The sequence below is a fragment of the Vulpes vulpes genome, chromosome 9, assembly GCF_048418805.1.
Source record: "Vulpes vulpes isolate BD-2025 chromosome 9, VulVul3, whole genome shotgun sequence".
NCBI classification, from domain to species: domain Eukaryota; kingdom Metazoa; phylum Chordata; class Mammalia; order Carnivora; family Canidae; genus Vulpes; species Vulpes vulpes.
Window position 1 is genome coordinate 86,171,090 of NC_132788.1, and position 19,194 is coordinate 86,190,283.

Consider the following 19,194-nt stretch of genomic DNA (forward strand, 5'->3'; position numbering starts at 1 on the left):
GTCAAAGGGAATAATTTGTATGATTTCTCTTCTTTTAAATTTGTTAAGGTGTGTTTTATGGCCCAGAATGTTTTCTACCTTGGTGACTGTTCCATATGAGGTTGAGAAGAATGTGTATTTTTTTAAATTTTATTTTGTTTATTTATTCATGAGAGACACACAGAGAGGGGCAAAGACATAGGCAGGGGGAGAAGCAGACTCCCTACAGGGAACCGGATGCAGGACTGATCTCAGGACCCTGGGATCACACCCTGAGCCCAAGGCAGACACTCGACCACTGAACCACCCAGGTGTCCCAAGAATGTGTATTTTTAGGTTGTTTATGAGTATTCTGTAGATGTCAATTGTATTCAGTTGATTAATGGTACAGTTTAGTTGAACGGTGTCTTTACTGATTTTCTACTGCTGGATCTGTCCATTACTATAATAGTGGATTAATCTATTTTTCCTTGTCAGGTTTTCTTTCATGTATTTTTACATTTTCTTAACAATTGCTGTGTCTTTTGGGAGAATTGACCCCTTTATCATTATGTAATGGCCCTGTTTATTCCTGATAATTTTCTTTCCCTGAAGTCCTCTGTTTCTTAATTTAATATAGCTATTCCAGCTTTATTTTGATTCATGTTAACATGATATATCTTTCTCCATCCCTCTTCTTTTAATCTATCTCAGTTTTTATAGTTAAAATGTTTTTTTTTTATTTTCAAATCATCTTGTCTTCCTTTTTTAATTTAAATTCAATTAATTAACATATACTGTATTGTTGGTTTCAGAGGTGGATGTCAGTGATTCATCCAGTCTTATACAATACCCAATGCTCATTACATCATGTGCCCTCCTTAATGTCCATCCCCCTGGTACCACATCCCCCCACCTCCCTCCCCTTCTAACAACCCTCAGTTTGTTTCCTATGAGTAAGACTCCATTATGGTTTGTCTCCCTTTCTGATTTCATCTTGTTTTATTTTTTCCTCTCTTCCTCTATGATCCTGTTTTGTTTCTTAAATTCCACATATGAGAGCATCTCCAGTGGCGCAGTGGTTTAGTGTTATCTGCAGCCCCCGGGGTGTGATCCTGGAGACCCTGAATCGAGTCCCATGTCAGGCTCCCTGCATGGAGCCTGCTTCTCCTTCTGCCTGTGTCTCTGCCTCTCTCTCTCTCCCTCTCTGTCTCTCATGAATAAATAAATAAAATCTTTTTAAAAAATTCCACATGAGTGAGATCATATAATTGTTTTTCTCTAATTGACTTATTTTGCTTAGCATAATACCCTCTAGTTCCATCCACATTCATTGCAAATGGCAAATTTTCATTTTTTTGATGGCTGAGTAGTATTCTAAAATGTTTTTTTGTAGACAACATATAGTTAGATCTTATTTTTGCATCCACGCTGACAGGCTATGTCTTTTCATTGATGTAATGAAACCATTTACATTTAAATTGATTATTGATATAGATGGATTAATATCTACCATATGTGTTATCATTTTCTATTCATTGCCATTGTTGTTTTGTGTTTCTCATTTGTGTGTGTGTGTTTCTCATTCTTTACAAGTTAAAATCAGTATGTAACATTATATAAGTTTTAGATGTATATTATAATTCAACATCTGCATTCATTGCCAAGTGATTATTTCCAAAAATCTAGTTACCATCCATCACCATACATTTGACCCCCTTCCCCCATATGAAAAACTCCCTTCCCTCTGATAATCACCAATCTATTCTTTGTATCTCTGAGTTTGTTTCGTTTTGCTTATTTGTTTATTTTTAGATTCCACATATGAGTGAAATTGTACTGTTTTTTATGTTTCTCCTTCTGACTTATTTTACTTAATATAATACCCTCAAGTTCCATCCATGTTGTCACAAATGACAAGATATCATTCCTTATATGTCTGAGACTGACATTTAGGTTGTTTCCATATCTTGGCTATTGTAAATAATGCCCCCATAAACATTGAGGTGCATGTATAATTTCAAATGAGTGTTTTCATATTTTTCAGATAAATACCAAAAGTGAAATAGCTAGGTTGTATTGTATTCTATTCTTAACTTTTTGAGGAATCTCTATACTATTTTCCACAGTGCCCACGAATTTATATTCCACCAACAGGGTGTAGGAGTTCCCTTTTTTCCACATCCTCTTAAATACTTTTTTGTCTTTTTTATTGTGGCCACTCTAACTAGTGTGAGGTGATATCTTATTGTGGTTTTGATTTGCATTTTGCATTCCCCTAATTGAGATTTTTAAAAAGATTTTATCTGTTTATTTTAGAGAGAGAAAGAGAGAGCATGAGCAGGGGAGGGGCAGAGGGAGAGAAAGAAAAAATCTCAAGCAGACCCCACACTGAGTGCAGAACCTGATGCAGGGCTTGATCCCAGGACCCTGAGATCATAACCTGTGCCAAAATCAAGAGTTAGATGTCTAACCAACTGAGACACACAGGCACCCCTAATAAGTGATGCTGGACATCGTTTCACGTGCCTGTTGGCCATCTGTACTTCTTTGGAAAAATGTCCACTCAAATCCTAGGCCCATTTTTAAATCAAGTTGTTTGCTTCTTGTTAAATTGTGTGAATTCTTTGTATATTTTGGGTGTTAACTCCTTGTCAGATATTTGATTTATTATAAATATCATCTTCCATTCACTGAGTTGTCTTTTCATTTTGATGATGGTTTCTTTCACCTTACAGAAACTTTCTAGTTTTATATAGTCCCATTTGTTTATTTTTGTTTTTGTTTCCCTTGCCTTTGGAGGCATAGCCACAAAAATATGGCTAAGTCTGATGTCAAAGCTTACAACCTATGTTTTCTTCTAGGAATTTTATGGTATCAGGTATTACATTAAAGTCTTTAATCCATTTTTAATTAATTTCTGTGAAATAGTAGTATATGATAGTGGTCTAGTTTCATTCTTTTGCATGCGGCTGTGCAGTTTTCCCAGGACCATTTACTGAAGAGACTGTCCTTTCTCCATTGTGTGTTCTTGCCCCTTTGTCATACATTAATTGTCTGTATATACTGTGTGTGGGTATATTTATTTCTGAGCTCTGTATATATATTTCCGGGCTCTCAGTTCTATTCTATTGATTTATGGGTCTGTCCTTATGCCAGTACTACACTATTTTGATTACTATAGTTCTGTAATATAGTTTGAGGTCAGGGAGCAGGATACCTTCAGCTTTGTTGTCCTTTCTCACGATAACTTTGGCTATTCAGGATCTTTTGTGATTCTATACAAATTTTTGAATTAGTTGTTATAGTTCTGTGAAAAATATTGTTGGAATTTTTATTGGAATTATATCTGTTGCTTGCTTTGGGTGGTATGAACATGTTAATGATATGGTTTTTCCAATCCATGAGCACAGAGTATTTTTCTATTTATTTGTGTCTTCAGTTTCTTGCATCAGTATCTTATAGTTTTTAGTGGACAGGTCTTTCACCTCCTTGATTAAATCTATTCCTAGGTATTTTATTCTTTTGATGTAATTGTAAATGAGATTGTTTTCTTAAATTCTCTGATAGTTCTTTATTAGTGTGTAGGCATGCCACTGATTTCTTTAGAATGATATCATATCCTACAATTCTGTGTTTATTAGGTCTAACAGTTTTTTTTTTTTTTAGTTCCAACAAAACCTTTAGAATTTTCTATAGAAAGTATTTGCAAATAGTGACAGTTTTACTTCTCTCTTTCCATTTTGAATGCCTTTTGTTTCTCTTTCTTGCCTAATTTCTGTTGCTGGAACTTCCAGTGTTATGTTGAATAAGAGTGTGGAGAGTGGGCATCCTGTCTTATTTCTGATCTTAAAGGAAAAGCTTTTGAGTTTTTACCATTGCGTATATTATCCGTGGGTTTATCATATATAGACATTATTATATTAAGGTATGTTCCCTCTCTATGCACTTAATTGAGAGTTTTTTTCATAAATGGATGTTGAATTTTGTTAGATGATTTTTTTCTGCATCCATTGAGATGATCATGATTTTTATCCTTAATTTTGTTAATGTGGTGTATCACCTTGATTGATTTGTGGATGTTGAATCATCCTTGGATCTCTAGAATAAATCCCACTTGATCATAGTGTATGATTCTTTTAATGTATTGTTGGATTTGGTTTGCTATGTTTGTTATTTTTGCCTCTATGTTCATTAAAGATATTGGCCTGTAATTTTCTTTTTTGTGTGGTATCCTTGTCTGATTTTGGTATTAGAGTAATGCTGCTCTCATAAAATACGTTTGAAAGTGTTTTCTCCTCTTCAGTTTTTTTGAAGGAAGAGTGCGAGAAGGACAGATACTGTCTTTGAATGTTTGGTAGAGTTCACCAGCGAAGCTGTCTGGGCCTGGGCTTTTGTTTGTTGAGAGTTTTTTTATTACTGATTCTATCTCTTTGCTAGGAATTGGTCTATTCAAATTTTCTATTTCTTCGTGATTTGTCTTGGAAGATTGTATATTTTTGAGAATTTATCCATTTCTTCTAGGTTGTCCAATTCATTGGCATATAATTATTTATAGAGTAATTGTAACGTTAGTTGTAACTTCTCTTGCATTTCTGATTTTATTTATTTGAGCCCTTTTCTTTTCTTAATCTAGCTAAAGGTTTGTCAATTTTGTTTATATTTTCAAAGAACTACCTCTTAGTTTCACTGATCTTTTTTGTTTACATTTTTTGGTCTGTGGTTGATTTATTTTCACTCTGATCTTTGTTATTTTTTTTCCTTCTACTAACTTTGGGCTTCATTTATTCTTCTTCTAGTTCTTTTAGGTTTAAACTTAGATTGTTTCTTGAGGTAGGCTTGTATTGCTGTGATATTCCCTCTTAGAACCACTTTTACTGCACCCCATAGATTTTCATATGTCATATTCCTGTTTTCATTTGTCTCTATGTATATTAATTTTCTTCGATTTCTTTAATGATCCATTGGTTGCTTAGTAGCCTGTTGCTTAATCTCCACATTTTTGTGTTTTTTCCAGTCTTTTTTTGTTATTGATTTCTTGTTTTATTACCATTGTAGGCAGAGAAGATGCTTAATGTAATCTCAGTCTTGGGGCACCTGGGTGGCTCAGTTGGTTGAGTGTCCAACTCTTGGTTTCAGAGGTTATGATCTCAGGGTTGTGATATTGAGCCCCACATCAAGCTCCATGCTCAGTGGGGAGTCTGCTTGAGATTCTCCACCCCCACCCCTACTCTTTCATGCTCTTTCTCTAAAATAAATAAATAAATCTTTAAAAAGAATAGGGACACCTGGGTGGCTCAGTGGTTGAGTGTCTGCCTTTAGCACCGAGTCCCACATCGGGCTCCCTGCATGGGGTCTGCTTTTCCCTCTGCCTATGTCTCTGCCTCTCTCTGTCTTTCATGAATGAATAAATAAAATCTTTTTTTAAATCTTTAAAAATATATAAAAATATATAAAAATATATTTAATATAATATATAAATATATAAAATATATAATATAATCATATGTTACATATAGCTATATACTAAATATATATAATAAATATATAAAATATATATATTTATATAATCTCAATATTCTTGAATTTATTGAGACTTGTTTTGTGGCCTAACATGTAATCTATCCTGGAGAATGTTCCATGTGCATTTGTTTTTTTTGTTTGTTTGTTTGTTTTTATTTAAGATTTTTTATTTATTCACGAGAAACACAGAGAGAGAGGCAGAAACACAGGCAGAGGGAGAAGCAGGCTCCCCGTGGGGAGCCAGATGTGGGACTCCATTCCAGGACTATGGGATCATGCCCTGAGCCAAAGGTAGAGGCTCAACGGATAAGCCACCTAGGCTGTCCCTAATCATTACATTTTATTTTATTTTATTTTTAATTAATTTTTATTGGTGTTCAATTTACCAACATACAGAAAAACACCCAGTGCTCATCCCGTCAAGTGTCCGCCTCAGTGCCCGTCACCCATTTCCCTCCACCCCACGCCCTCCTCCCCTTCCACCACCCCTAGTTCGTTTCCCAGAGTTAGGAGTCTTTATGTTCTGTCTCCCTTCCTGATATTTCCCAACATTTCTTTTCCCTTCCTTTATATTCCCTTTCACTATTATTTATATTCCCCAAATGAATGAGAACATACACTGTTTGTCCTTCTCCGATTGACTTATTTCACTCAGCATAATACCCTCCAGTTCCATCCACGTTGAAGCAAATGGTGGGTATTTGTCGTTTCTAATTGCTGAGTAATATTCCATTGTATACACAAACCACATCTTCTTTATCCATTCATCTTTCGATGGACACCGAGGCTCCTTCCACAGTTTGGCTATTGTGGCCATTGCTGGTAGAAACATCGGGGTGCAGGTGTCCCGGCGTTTCATTGCATCTGAATCTTTGGGGTAAATCCCCAACAGTGCAATTGCTGGGTCGTAGGGCAGGTCTATTTTTAACTCTTTGAGGAACCTCCACACAGTTTTCCAGAGTGGCTGCACCAGTTCACATTCCCACCAACAGTGTAAGAGGGTTCCCTTTTCTCCGCATCCTCTCCAACATTTGTGGTTTCCTGCCTTGTTAATTGTCCCCATTCTCACTGGTGTGAGGTGGTATCTCATTGTGGTTTTGATTTGTATTTCCCTGATGGCAAGTGATGCAGAGCATTTTCTCATGTGCTTGTTGGCCATGTCCATGTCTTCCTCTGTGAGATTTCTGTTCATGTCTTTTGCCCATTTCATGATTGGATTGTTTGTTTCTTTGGTGTTGAGTTTAATAAGTTTTTTATAGATTTTGGAAACTAGCCCTTTATCTGATATGTCCTTTGCAAATATCTTCTCCCATTCTGTAGGTTGTCTTTTAGTTTTGTTGACTGTATCCTTTGCTGTGCAAAAGCTTCTTATCTTGATGAAGTCCCAATAGTTCATTTTTGCTTTTGTTTCTTTTGCCTTTGTGGATGTATCTTGCAAGAAGTTACTGTGGCCAAGTTCAAAAGGGTGTTGCCTGTGTTCTCTTCTATGATTTTGATGGACTCCTGTCTCACATTTAGATCTCTCATCCATTTTGAGTTTATCTTTGTGTATGGTGAAAGAGAGTGGTCCAGTTTCATTCTTCTGCATGTGGATGTCCAATTTTCCCAACACCATTTATTGAAGAGACTGTCTTTCTTCCAATGGATAGTCTTTCCTCCTTTATCGAATATTAGTTGACCATACATTTCAGGGTCCACTTCTGGGTTCTCTATTCTGTTCCAATGATCTATGTGTCTGTTTTTGTGCCAGTACCACACTGTCTTGATGACCACAGCTTTGTAGTACAACCTGAAATCTGGCATTGTGATGCCCCCAGATATGGTTTTCTTTTTTAAAATTCCCCTGGCTATTTGGGGTCTTTTCTGATTCCACACAAATCTTAAAATAATTTGTTCCAACTCTCTGAAGAAAGTCCATGGTATTTTGATAGGGATTGCATTAAACGTATAAATTGCCCTGGGTAACATTGACATTTTTACAATATTAATTCTGCCAATCCATGAGCATGGAATATTTTTCCATCTCTTTGTGTCTTCCTCAATTTCTTTCAGAAGTGTTCTATAGTTTTTAGGGTATAGATCCTTTACCTCTTTGGTTAGGTTTATTCCTAGGTATCTTATGCTTTTGGGTGCAATTGTAAATGGGATTGACTCCTTAATTTCTCTTTCTTCAGTCTCATTGTTAGTGTATAGAAATGCCATTGATTTCTGGGCATTGATTTTGTATCCTGTCACGCTACCAAATTGCTGTATGAGTTCTAGCAATCTTGGGGTGGAGACTTTTGGGTTTTCTATGTAGAGTATCATGTCATCAGCGAAGAGGGAGAGTTTGACTTCTTCTTTGCCAGTTTGAATGCCTTTAATGTCTTTTTGTTGTCTGATTGCTGAGGCGAGGACTTCCAGTACTATGTTGAACAGCAGTGATGAGAGTGGACATCCCTGTCTTGTTCCTGATCTTAGGGGAAAGGCTCCCAGTGCTTCCCCATTGAGAATGATATTTGCTGTGGGCTTTTCATAAATGGCTTTTAAGATGTCGAGGAAAGTTCCCTCTATCCCTACACTCTGAAGAGTTTTGATCAGGAATGGATGCTGTATTTTGTCAAATGCTTTCTCTGCATCTAATGAGAGTATCATATGGTTCTTGGTTTTTCTCTTGCTGATATGATGAATCACATTGATGGTTTTACGAGTGTTGAACCAGCCTTGTGTCCCGGGGATAAATCCTACTTGGTCATGGTGAATAATTTTCTTAATGTGTTGTTGGATCCTATTGGCTAGTATCTTGTTGAGAATTTTTGCATCCATGTTCATCAGGGATATTGGTCTGTAATTCTCCTTTTTGGTGGGATCTTTGTCTGGTTTCGGAATTAAGGTGATGCTGGCCTCATAGAACGAATTTGGAAGTACTCCATGTGCATTTGAAAAGAATGTGTATTCTGCCTTTGGTGGGATTTTAAATATATGACTACTAAGTCTATTTGGTCTAATGTGTCATTTAAGGTCAGTGTTTCCTTATGCTTTTCTGCCTGACTGCTTTATCCATTGATGTAAGTGGGGGTGTTAAAGTACCTATTATTATTATATTGCTATCAGTTTCTACCTTTAGGAGAATAATATTTGCTTTCTATATTTGGTGCTCCTATACTGGGTATGTGTGTATATGTGTGTGTATATATATATATATATATATATATATATATATATATATATATATAAATGTTGAATCTTCTTGCTGGATTGATCCCTTTATCATTCTGTAATTCCCTTCTTGGTCTTTTATTACAGTCTTCATTTTAAAGTCTGTTTTATCTGATACGAATATAGCTACATCAGCTTTCTTTTCATTTCTGTTTGCATGGATTGTCTTTTCCTGTCCCTTCACTTTCAATCTGTGTGTATCTTTACTTTTTTTTTTATTCAATTTGCCAACATATAGTATAACACCCAGTGCTCATCACATCTTGTGTGCTCCCCAATGTCCATCACCCAGTTACCCAATCCCCCCACCCACCTCTCCTTCAGTAACCCTCAGTTTGTTTCCCAGAGTTACGAGTCTCTCATGATTTGTCTCCCTCTCTGATTTTTCCCCATTCAGTTTTCCCTCCTTCCCTTATGGTCCCTTGAGCTATTTCTTATATTCCACATATAAGTGGAACCATATGATAATTGTCTTTCTCCAATTGACTTATTTCACCCAGCATAATACCCTCTGGTTTCATCCACATCCATGTAAATGGTAGGTATTCATCCTTTCTAATGGCTGAGTAATATTCCAGTGTGTGTGTGTGTGTGTGTGTGTGTGTGTGTGTGTATGTGTACATACAAACAATATCTTTATCTGTTCATCTGTTGAAGGACATCTCAGCTGCTCTCACAGTTTGGCTTTTGTGGACATTGCTGCTATGAATATTGGGGTGTAGGTGTCCGGTTGTTTCACTGCCTCTACCTCTGTATCTTTGGGGTAAATACCCAGTAGTGCAATTGCTGGGTTGTAGGGTAACTCTATTTTTAACTTCTTAAGGAATCTCCATACTGTATCTTTACTCCTAAACTGAGTCTCTTGTAGACAGCATAAAGATGAGTCTTTTTTTTTAATCCACTCAGCCATTATGTCTTTTGATTGGAAAGTTTATTTACATTTAAAGTAAATAATGATAAGCATGTACTTATTGCCACTTTGTAATTGTTTTCTGCCTGTTGTCTTTGTTCCTCTCTGTTCCTTTCTGCCCTTTTCTCACTTCTCTTGTGGTATAATGGCTTTCTTTAGTTTTATGTTTAAGTTCCTTTCTCATTTTCTTCGTGGTATTTTTTTTCTTTGTGGTTACTGTGAGGTTCATATATAGCATCCTGTGTTTATAATAGTTTAAGATGAGAGCAGCCTAAATTTGAACACATTCCACAACTATATTTTTACTACCCCCTTGTTTTATATTTTTGATGTCACATTTTACAAATTTTTATTTTATGCATCTTTTAATTATTGTTTTAATTTTATTACTTTTGTCTTTTAACCAACATACTTGCTTTATAAGTGATCAAATCTACTCCCTTTACTATTTACCTTTTCCAGTGAGATTTTTACTTTTGTATGTTTTTTGTTATTAATTAGTGCCATCTCTTTTCAGCTCATAAAAGTCTCTTTAAAATTTCTTGTAAGGCTGGTTTAGTGGTGATAAACTTTAGTTTTTGTTTATCTGGAAAACTGTCCTTTTTTCAGCTTTATTAGGTAATTGGCATATTATGTAATTTGCCAATGGTAAGAATAAAGTTAGGTGATTTTTATACAATTGTGCAACTATCACCAAAATCCAATTTTAGAGCATTTCCATAATCTCAAAGTTTCCTTGTGCTTCCTTGGTCAACTTCTATTCCTACTCCCAGCCCCAGCAACCACTGATCTACTTTTTGCCTCCATACTTATCCTTTCTAGAAATTTTATGAATGAGACACTTCAAGGCTTATAATGTGGTCTATCTCTACAAATGTTCTATATGCCATTGAAAAGAATGTGTATTTTGCTGTTCTTGAATGGAATATTCCATAAATGCCCAGTAGGTCAAGCTTGTCCATACCTTATATCCTTATTGATTTTCTATGTACTTGTTCAATTGATTTTTGAGAGAGATTTGAAATCTCTCAGCTATGGAGATTGCTCCTGACAGTTCTATCAATATCTGTTTGTGTTTTGATGCTCTGTTATTAGATGTGTAAGTGTTTAGGACTGTTATGATCTCTTAATGAATTGACTTGACCTTTTTTATTTTAAACCCTGCTCTATCCTTTGCTCTGAAATCTATTTTTTATGATGCTATTATGGACCCTGGCTTTCTTTTGAATAGTGTTAACATGGTATATATTTTTCCATACTTTTATTTGTGTCTTTAAGCTGTATTTCTGTAGACAACATGTAGTTAGGTCTTGTTTGTTTTATCCAATCTGATAATTGCTACCTTTAATGAAATTGTTTAGACCATTTACATTCAATGAGAATACAGAGTTATGTTTAAATCTACCATCTTACAACTTGCTTTCTGCTTTGCACGTCTGTTTATTGTTCCATTTCCTCATTTTCTTTTAATTGAGTGTGTATTATTCCATTTTATCTCCTTTGTTGACTTACTAGCTGTAATTTTTTGTTTTATTCTTTTAGTGATTTCCTTAGATTGTAGTATATCTTTTATCATATCGCAGTCTATCTTCAGGTAAAATTATATTCATATATATATATATATATATATATAGTGTAAGAACTTATAACAATATACTACCATTTCTCTCCTTCTAGCTTTTGTTTTGTCATACATTTCACTTTACATGTTATAAATCACACAGCACATTGTTTTTTTTTCTCTAAATAGTAATCTTTTAAAAAGACTTAAATAATAAGAAAAAAGTCTTATATGTTTACCAATATAGTTACCATTTCTGGTACTCTTTATTCTTTTGTGCTGATTCTGGCACTCTATGCTTTTGTGTTGATTCAAATTTCCATCTAGCTGAAATTTCCTTCAATATCTCTTATACTGTATATCTACTGGTAATGAATAATTTCAGTTTCTCTACATCTGGAAAGAAATCAGTGAATCAGGAATTTTAACATTCCTATCCTCTTGTTGTATTATCTCTATCATTTGTACATATTTATTGACTGAATTTTTTTTTCTTCTGGTTATGGATGTTGTGAATTTTACATGGATAAATGCTGGGGTTATTTTTATTCCTTTAAAGAACATTAGATGGAGTGCCTGGGTGGCTCAGTGGGTTAAGTGTGTGTCTTCAGTTCAGGTGGTTCTGGGATTGAGCCCCACATCAGGCTCCCTGCTGGTGGGGAGCCTGCTTCTCCTTCTGCCTCTGACCCTCTCTCTGCTCATGCTCTCTCTCGCATTCTCAAAGAAATAAATAAAATCTTTTAAAAATATAAAGAGCATTAGACTTTACTTCTGCAGGTACTTAAATTGCTGGAATAGTTTGATGTTTTCAAGGCTTGTTTTTAAGCTTTCTTTTGGTAGCTTTAGAATATACTTTATTCTGAAGCTACGTTAGCTTTGCTACTAAGGCATGATCCCTCTGATATTGCTCCTGAATTCCTCCGATGTTCAACAAAAATTCAACTGTAGTTGGCAAGAACTAGTCGTGTGAGCTCTGATAGCTGCTCAATTTACAGCTCCCTCGATATTCTTTGCCTCGTCTCCTATAGTTTACCCTTTTCCTATATGACTTAGCATTAAGTATCAGATATTAAGTATCCATATAGAGGACCGATACACAGATTTCTGGTCCTCTTTTCTATGCATCTCCCTCCTCCCTCTTACTCTGCCCACAAATTCTGCCTCCTCAGACTTCCTTCATTCTGACCTCTGTTTATTCAACTCAGCAATACTATCAAGTTCTGATTTTGATCACCCCTCTGTTTTGTAGTCTGGAAAGTGCCTCCAGGTGGATAGCTGAGGCAATCATTGGGATCACCTTACTTGTCTCCCTTCTTACACTGACTATTGTATAATTTCCAAAAGCAGTCGTTTCATTCACTTTATCTAGTTTTCCAGTTGTTTATGGCAGTAGGATAATAATTCAGTTCTGATTATTTTATCAAGGCTATAGAAGCAGAAATTTACTTCATTCAGTTTTAAAATCAGCAATTTACAGCAATCTTTATTTTGGTTTTACAGGGCAAAGAAAGAGATTGAATACCAGGAACTGATGTTTCTTTTAACTGGAGGAGTAAGTCTTAAGAGTGCTGAAAAAAATCCTGATCCAACTTGGCTACAGGATAAAAGCTGGGAGGAAATTTGTCGTGCAAGTGAATTTCCTGCCTTCAAAGAACTCAGGTAATTGTTTAAACTTGATGACAACATTGTATAAGGATAGGTAAATTTTAAGCTCTTTGTTCAACAATTTCTTTTTAAATTATGTTCCAATGAAATAATAACTAGTAGGCTTTTTTTTCCATTAGAGAGCATTTTTGTGAACATATAACTGAATGGCGGGAAATTTATGACAGTAAAGAGCCACACAATGCTAAATTTCCAGTGCCAATGGATGAAAAACTAAATGAACTACAGAAAATAATAATTCTTCGGTGCTTAAGACCTGATAAGGTAAAAGACAAATGTATCCTATTTTGAAATGCAGCTAATTGGCCATTTAAGAATAAGTCCCGGGAATTAAAGGCACAACATAAGAAATACAGTCAGTGATATTGTAAAGGTGATGTAATGGGACAGATGGTAGCTACACTTGTGGTGAACACTGCGTAATATATAAACTTACTAAATATAAGTTGTACCCCTGAAGCTAATGTAACATTGTGTGTCAACTCTACCCAAATTTTTAAAAAACTTACTGTTTTAGGTTTAAGTTATTGCTATTTGGTTCTTTGACCCTCATTGTAAGTGCTCAAAGCAGGGGGTTCATTGAGCTCCTTGGATTTGTAGGTTTATAGTTTTCCTGAGCTTGGGAAAAATTTTGGTCATTAGTTCTTCAAATACTTTTTTAAAAAGTTTTTATTATTTATTTATTTGAGAGGGGGGGGGGAGGGGCAGTGGGAGAGGGAGAGAATCTCAAGGCAATTCCATGCTAAGCATGGAATCTGAGGCAGGGCTCTATCTCACGGCCCTGACATCATGACCTGAGCCAGAACCAACAGTCAGAGGCTTAATCAACAGAGCCACACAAGTGCCCCTTCTTCAAATATTTTTTGCCACTCCACCCTATAATTCCAATTAAATATACATTAGACTGCTTGGTATTATACATTAGATAAGCGCTCTGTTATTTATTTTTAAATCTTTTTGTATCACTGTGCTTCAGTTTATATAGTTTCTATTGCTATCTTTAAGTCTACTGATTTCTTCTTTTGTAGTCTCTAATCTGCTATTATTCCTATCCAATTAATCTATTTGTTTCAGGGGCTCCTGGATAGCTCAGTCAGTTAGGAGTCTGACTCTTGGTTTTGGCGCAGGGCATGGTCTCAGGGTCGTGGGATCAAGCCCCACATTGGACTCCTCACTCAGTGGGGAGTATGCTTGAGATTCTTCCTCTCCCTCTGTCCTTCCCCTCTGCTTACACCTACAGGCTCTTTATCTCTCTCTGCCTCTCAAATAAATAAAACTTAATTTTTTTTTGTTTCAGCTATTATATATTTCATTATTAGTTCATTTAGTTCTTTTTTACATATTATATTTCTCTTTCATTCTGTTCATTTTTTTAAATGCTTGAACATGGTTATAACAACTGTTTTGTTTTTTTATTTTTTTTATTTAAAAAAATTTTTTTTTAATTTTTATTTATTTATGATAGTCATACAGAGAGAGAGAGAGAGAGGCAGAGACACAGGCAGAGGGAGAAGCAGGCTCCATGCACCGGGAGCCCGATGTGGGATTCGATCCCGGGTCTCTAGGATCGCGCCCTGGGCCAAAGACAGGCGCTAAACCGCTGCGCCACCCAGGGATCCCTGTTTTGTTTTTTTAATTTAAATTTATTTATTTATTCACGAGAGACACACACACACACACAGAGGGAGAGAGAGAGAGAGGCAGAGACACAGGCAGAAGGAGAAGCAGGCTCCATGCAGGGAGCCTGACGTGGGACTTGATCCTGGGTCTCCAGGATCAGGCCCTGGGCTGAAGGCGGCACTTAACCGCTGAACCACCCGGGCTGCCCGTAACAACTGTTTTAAACCTTGACTGCTGATTCATCATTTCTGGATTTTTTCTATTGAATGATTTTATTCTTGGTTATATATTATATTTTCTTCTTGGCCTGCCCAATAATGTTTGATTGGATACCAGACATTGTTGATAATTTGGATTTGTTATCTTCTTTTAAAGATTGTTGAGTTTTATCCTGCAAGGTCAAGGGTCAACAAACAATACTTACAGGACAAATCCAGCCCATGACTTGTTTTTGTCCAGCCCATGAACATATTCATGATATTTACATTTTAAGGAATTGTTTTAAAAAAGAATAAAAAGAATATGCAGCAGAAATTGTATATGGCCCACAATGCCTAAAGTTTTTACTATCTAGCTCTCTGTAGAAAAAAAGGTTACCAATCTCTTTGGCTACATAGTTAAATTACTTAAATTCAGATTGTTCCTTTCAAAGATTATTTTAAGATTTGTTAGCACACATGCAGAATAGCCTTTACTCAATGGATAGTTTAGCTCCACTTCTAAAGTGTGACTCTTCTGGGGACTTTACCAACTGCCACAGGTGATCACCGAGGGTTCTCCACTATGGCTATTGGGAACTTGAATAATTCGCAGCCTTGCATGAACTCTGGTAGCTCTGTATATCCTCAAGTTCAAAGCTCCCCAGTCATTCTTTTTTTAGCCTATGCATGGACACCGTAGTATTTAGCAAAGATTCAAGAGTACTGTTATGTCAGTTTCTGCATTCTTTTTTTTCTTTTTTCTGGGTAGTTTCTTTCTAATTTGCAACTTCTAGTGACCTCTCTCCTTGGACTCTGATTCCTATCTTACCAACTCAGCAACATTGTGTTGCTCTGCTTTCAATCACTTTTCCTGTTCCAGAGGCCGGAATGTACCTCCCAGGAGAAAGCTAAAGGGATAATAGATCTCACCTTGTGTGTTTCCTCTTTCACAGAGATCAGAGGCCTATACCACTTATTGTCTGAATTGCCCAGTATCTGAAAATGGTTGTTTTTAAAATTTTGTACATTTTTAGTTGTTTATTTGAAAGTGTAAATCTGGGCCCTGTTAGCAGAAGGGGCCATATCGGCTGGAAGTAAAAGATGGTAGAGAATCTTGTACATGTCACAATGTTATTAGTTTAAACATGCACAAAAATCTTTCTTTTTTTTTTCCCAAGCTTTTATTTAAATTACAATTAGTTAATATACAGTGTAATATTATTTCCAGGTATAGAATTTAGTGATTCATCACTTACATACTATACCCAGTGCTCATCACAAGTGCCTTCCTTAATACCCATCACCTATTTAACCCATCCCTCACCCACCTCCCCTCCAGTAACCCTCAATTTGTTCTCTATAGTTAGGAGTGGGTTTCCAGGTTTGCTGCTCTTCTTCCCACCCCCATGTTCATCTATTTTGTTTCTTAAATTCCACATATGAATGAGATCATATGGTATTTGTCTTTCTCTGACTGATTTATTTCCCTTAGCATGATACTTTCCAGGACCATCCATGTCATTGCAAATGACAAGATCTCTTTCTTTTAGTGGCTGAGTAATATTCCATTGTATATAAATACCACATCTTTATACATTCATTGGATGATGGACATTTGGGCTTTTTCCATAATTTGGAAATTTTTTTCCCATTATTTTCCATAATTTGGCTCTTGTTGATAATGTTGCCATAAACATTGGGGTGCATGTGTCTCTTCAAGTCAGTATTTTTATGTTCTTTGGATAAATAGGTTATAGTGCAATTGTAGGGTAGATATATTTTTAACTTTTCAAGGAAACTCCATACTGTTTTCCAGAATGAACTTATAAAACTCAAAACCCCAAAAAACAAATAATAATTTTTTAAAATGAAGATATGAATAGACATTTTTTCCAAAGAATACATACAGATGACCAACAGAAACAAAAATCTTCCTATAGGTGAAATAAACAGGCTAATACTGATTTTTTATACATTCAAGAAAGGTGATTATGGTGTTACAAAATAAAAGATTTTAAACAGAAAACCAAAAACTATATTCATATGTATAGTTTAAACTTTGAGAAAGTCACCTCACCCCTCTGAGCTACATGTATAAAATGAAGGTGGTAAAAGTAATTGCAGTGGTCCCTTTTCCTTGCTTTCCTTTTTTTCTTTTTCTTTTTCTTTTTTTTTTTTTTTTTGCATTTTATGTTTTTCATAAAGCTTCACAAGGAGCATTATCTAATGCTTCACTTAGCCTCTGAGTAGATTCTAACAGAGGCTTACCTAATTATTAGACTCCTGAGTATTTCTTATTTTAACTCTCAAAGACTTTTGTGCTTTGTTAAAACTTACCTCATTCGTTCCTACCTGATAGTTGGGTATATATACGTGTGTGTGTCTCTTTCACTAGACAGTAAATCCCTTTAAAGGCAAAACAATGCTGTATTCATTATTTTTATCACCAATAGCCTCTCTTGTTCATTGTAAACTTAGGAATGGTTATCTCTGCATCTGGGAAACACTTGCCTAATTTGCACTCCACAGAATGGCTTTCTGATGGCTAATGGAGATGTTTCAATGCCTAGTATGGGGTTATTGCCTAGTCTGCCATGCTTGGGGGCCTGTGCTTAAGCATTACAGTGCTCACCACACTAGAATATGTGATAATTGTCTGCTTGTTTGTTAGCATCTCCCACTACACTCTGAGCTTCTGGAGGTCAGAACCCATGTCTTACTTTGCTCAGTATTTCCAGGACTTAAAACAGTGTCTGGAAGGTAGTAGGACATCTCAGTAAATGTGAATTGAGTTGGATTGAATCAAATTGAATCAAACTAAGTTCAGCTAAAGCCTGTTTGTCAGGATTCTCCAGAGAAACAGAACCGATAGGATAGGTAAGACAGAGAGATTTATAGGAATTGGCTCATGTGATTACGGAGGCTGGCAAATCCAAAATCTGAGGCTGAGGACCCAGGGAAGAGTCCATATTGCAGCTCAAGTCCAAAGGCAGTGTACTGGCTGAATTCCCCCTTCCTCAGTAAAGGTCCATCTTTTTTCCTCTTAAGGCTTTCAACTGATGGAATGAGGCCCACTCACATTATAGGGAGTAATGCACTTAACTCAAAGTCTACTGATTTAAATGTTAATCTCATCTTTAAAACATCTTGATAGCAACATCCAGATTAGTATTTGACCAAATATCAGAGTACTATGTTCTAGCAAAGCTGACACCTAAAATTAACCATCACAAAACTCATCTCCAGATTGGTTCAAGTCACCATAATTCCTTCTCTAGAGTATCTTATGTGAAGAATCAAAATTTTACAGATCAGGAATGGATGCTGTATTTTGTCAAATGCTTTCTCTGCATCTATTGAGAGGATCATATGGTTCTTGTTTTTTCTCTTGCTGATATGATGAATCACATTGATTGTTTTATGAGTGTTGCATCCCAGGGATAAATCCTACTTGGTCATGGTGAATAATCTTCTTAATGTATTGTTGTATCCTATTGGCTACTATCTTGTTGAGAATTTTTGCATCCATGTTCATCATGGATATTGGTATATAATTCTCCTTTTCGGTGGGGTCTTTGTCCAGTTTTGGAATGAAGGTGATGCTGGCCTTATAGAATGAGTTTGGAAGTATTCCATCTCTTTCTATCTTTCCAAACAGCTTTAGGAGAATAAGTATGGTTTCTTCTTTAAACGTTTGATAGAATTCCCCAGGGAAGCCATCTGGCCCTGGACTTTTGTGTCTTGGGAGGTTTTTGATGACTGCTTCAATTTCCTCCCTCATTATTGGCCTGTTCAGGTTTTCTATTTCTTCCAGTTCCAGTTTTGGTAGTTTGTGGTTTTCCAGAAATGCATCCATTTCTTCTAGATTGCCTAATTTATTGGTATATAGCTGCCCATAATATGTTTTTAAAATCGTTTGTATTTCCTTGGTGTTGGTAGTGATCTCTCCTTTCTCATTCATGATTTTATTAATTTGAGTCTTCTCTCTCTTCTTTTTAATAAGGCTGGCTAATGGTTTATCTATCTTATTAATTCTTTCAAAGAACCAACTCCTGGTTCTACTGATCTGTTCCACAGTTCTCCTGGTCTCTATTTCATTGAGTTCTGCTCGAATCTTTATTAACTCTCTTCTTTTGCTGGGTGTAGGATCTATTTGGTGTATTTTCTCTAGCTCCTTTAGGTGTAAGGTTAGCTTTTGTATTTGAGTTCTTTCCAGTTTTTTGGATGGCTGCTTATATTGCAGTGCAATCAATGTACAATCAATGCATCCATTCCTGATCAAAACTCTTCAGAGTGTAGGGATAGAGGGAACATTCCTCAATATCTTAAAAGCCATCTATGAAAAGCCCACAGCAAATATCATTCTCAATTGGGAATCACTGGGAGCCTTTCCCCTAAGATCAGGAACATGACAGGGATGTCCACTCTCACCACTGCTATTCAACATAGTACTGGAAGTCCTAGCCTCAGCAATCAGACAACAAAAAGACATTAAAGGCATTCAAATTGGCAAAGAAGAAGTCAAACTCTCCCTCTTCGCTGATGACGTGATACTCTAT

General features: G+C 36.0%; 1 protein-coding gene across 1 annotated transcript in view; it reads left to right on the forward strand.

Annotated features, from left to right (window-relative positions):
* The window catches only part of DNAH12 (dynein axonemal heavy chain 12), a 214,828-nt gene that overhangs the window by 164,294 nt on the left and 31,340 nt on the right, over positions 1-19,194 (forward strand). Inside the window, exons 61-62 of the mRNA XM_025984090.2 lie at positions 12,651-12,809; positions 12,935-13,079. Of these exons, the coding sequence (XP_025839875.2) occupies positions 12,651-12,809; positions 12,935-13,079 (304 nt within the window). The remainder of the gene's footprint in view (positions 1-12,650; positions 12,810-12,934; positions 13,080-19,194) is intronic.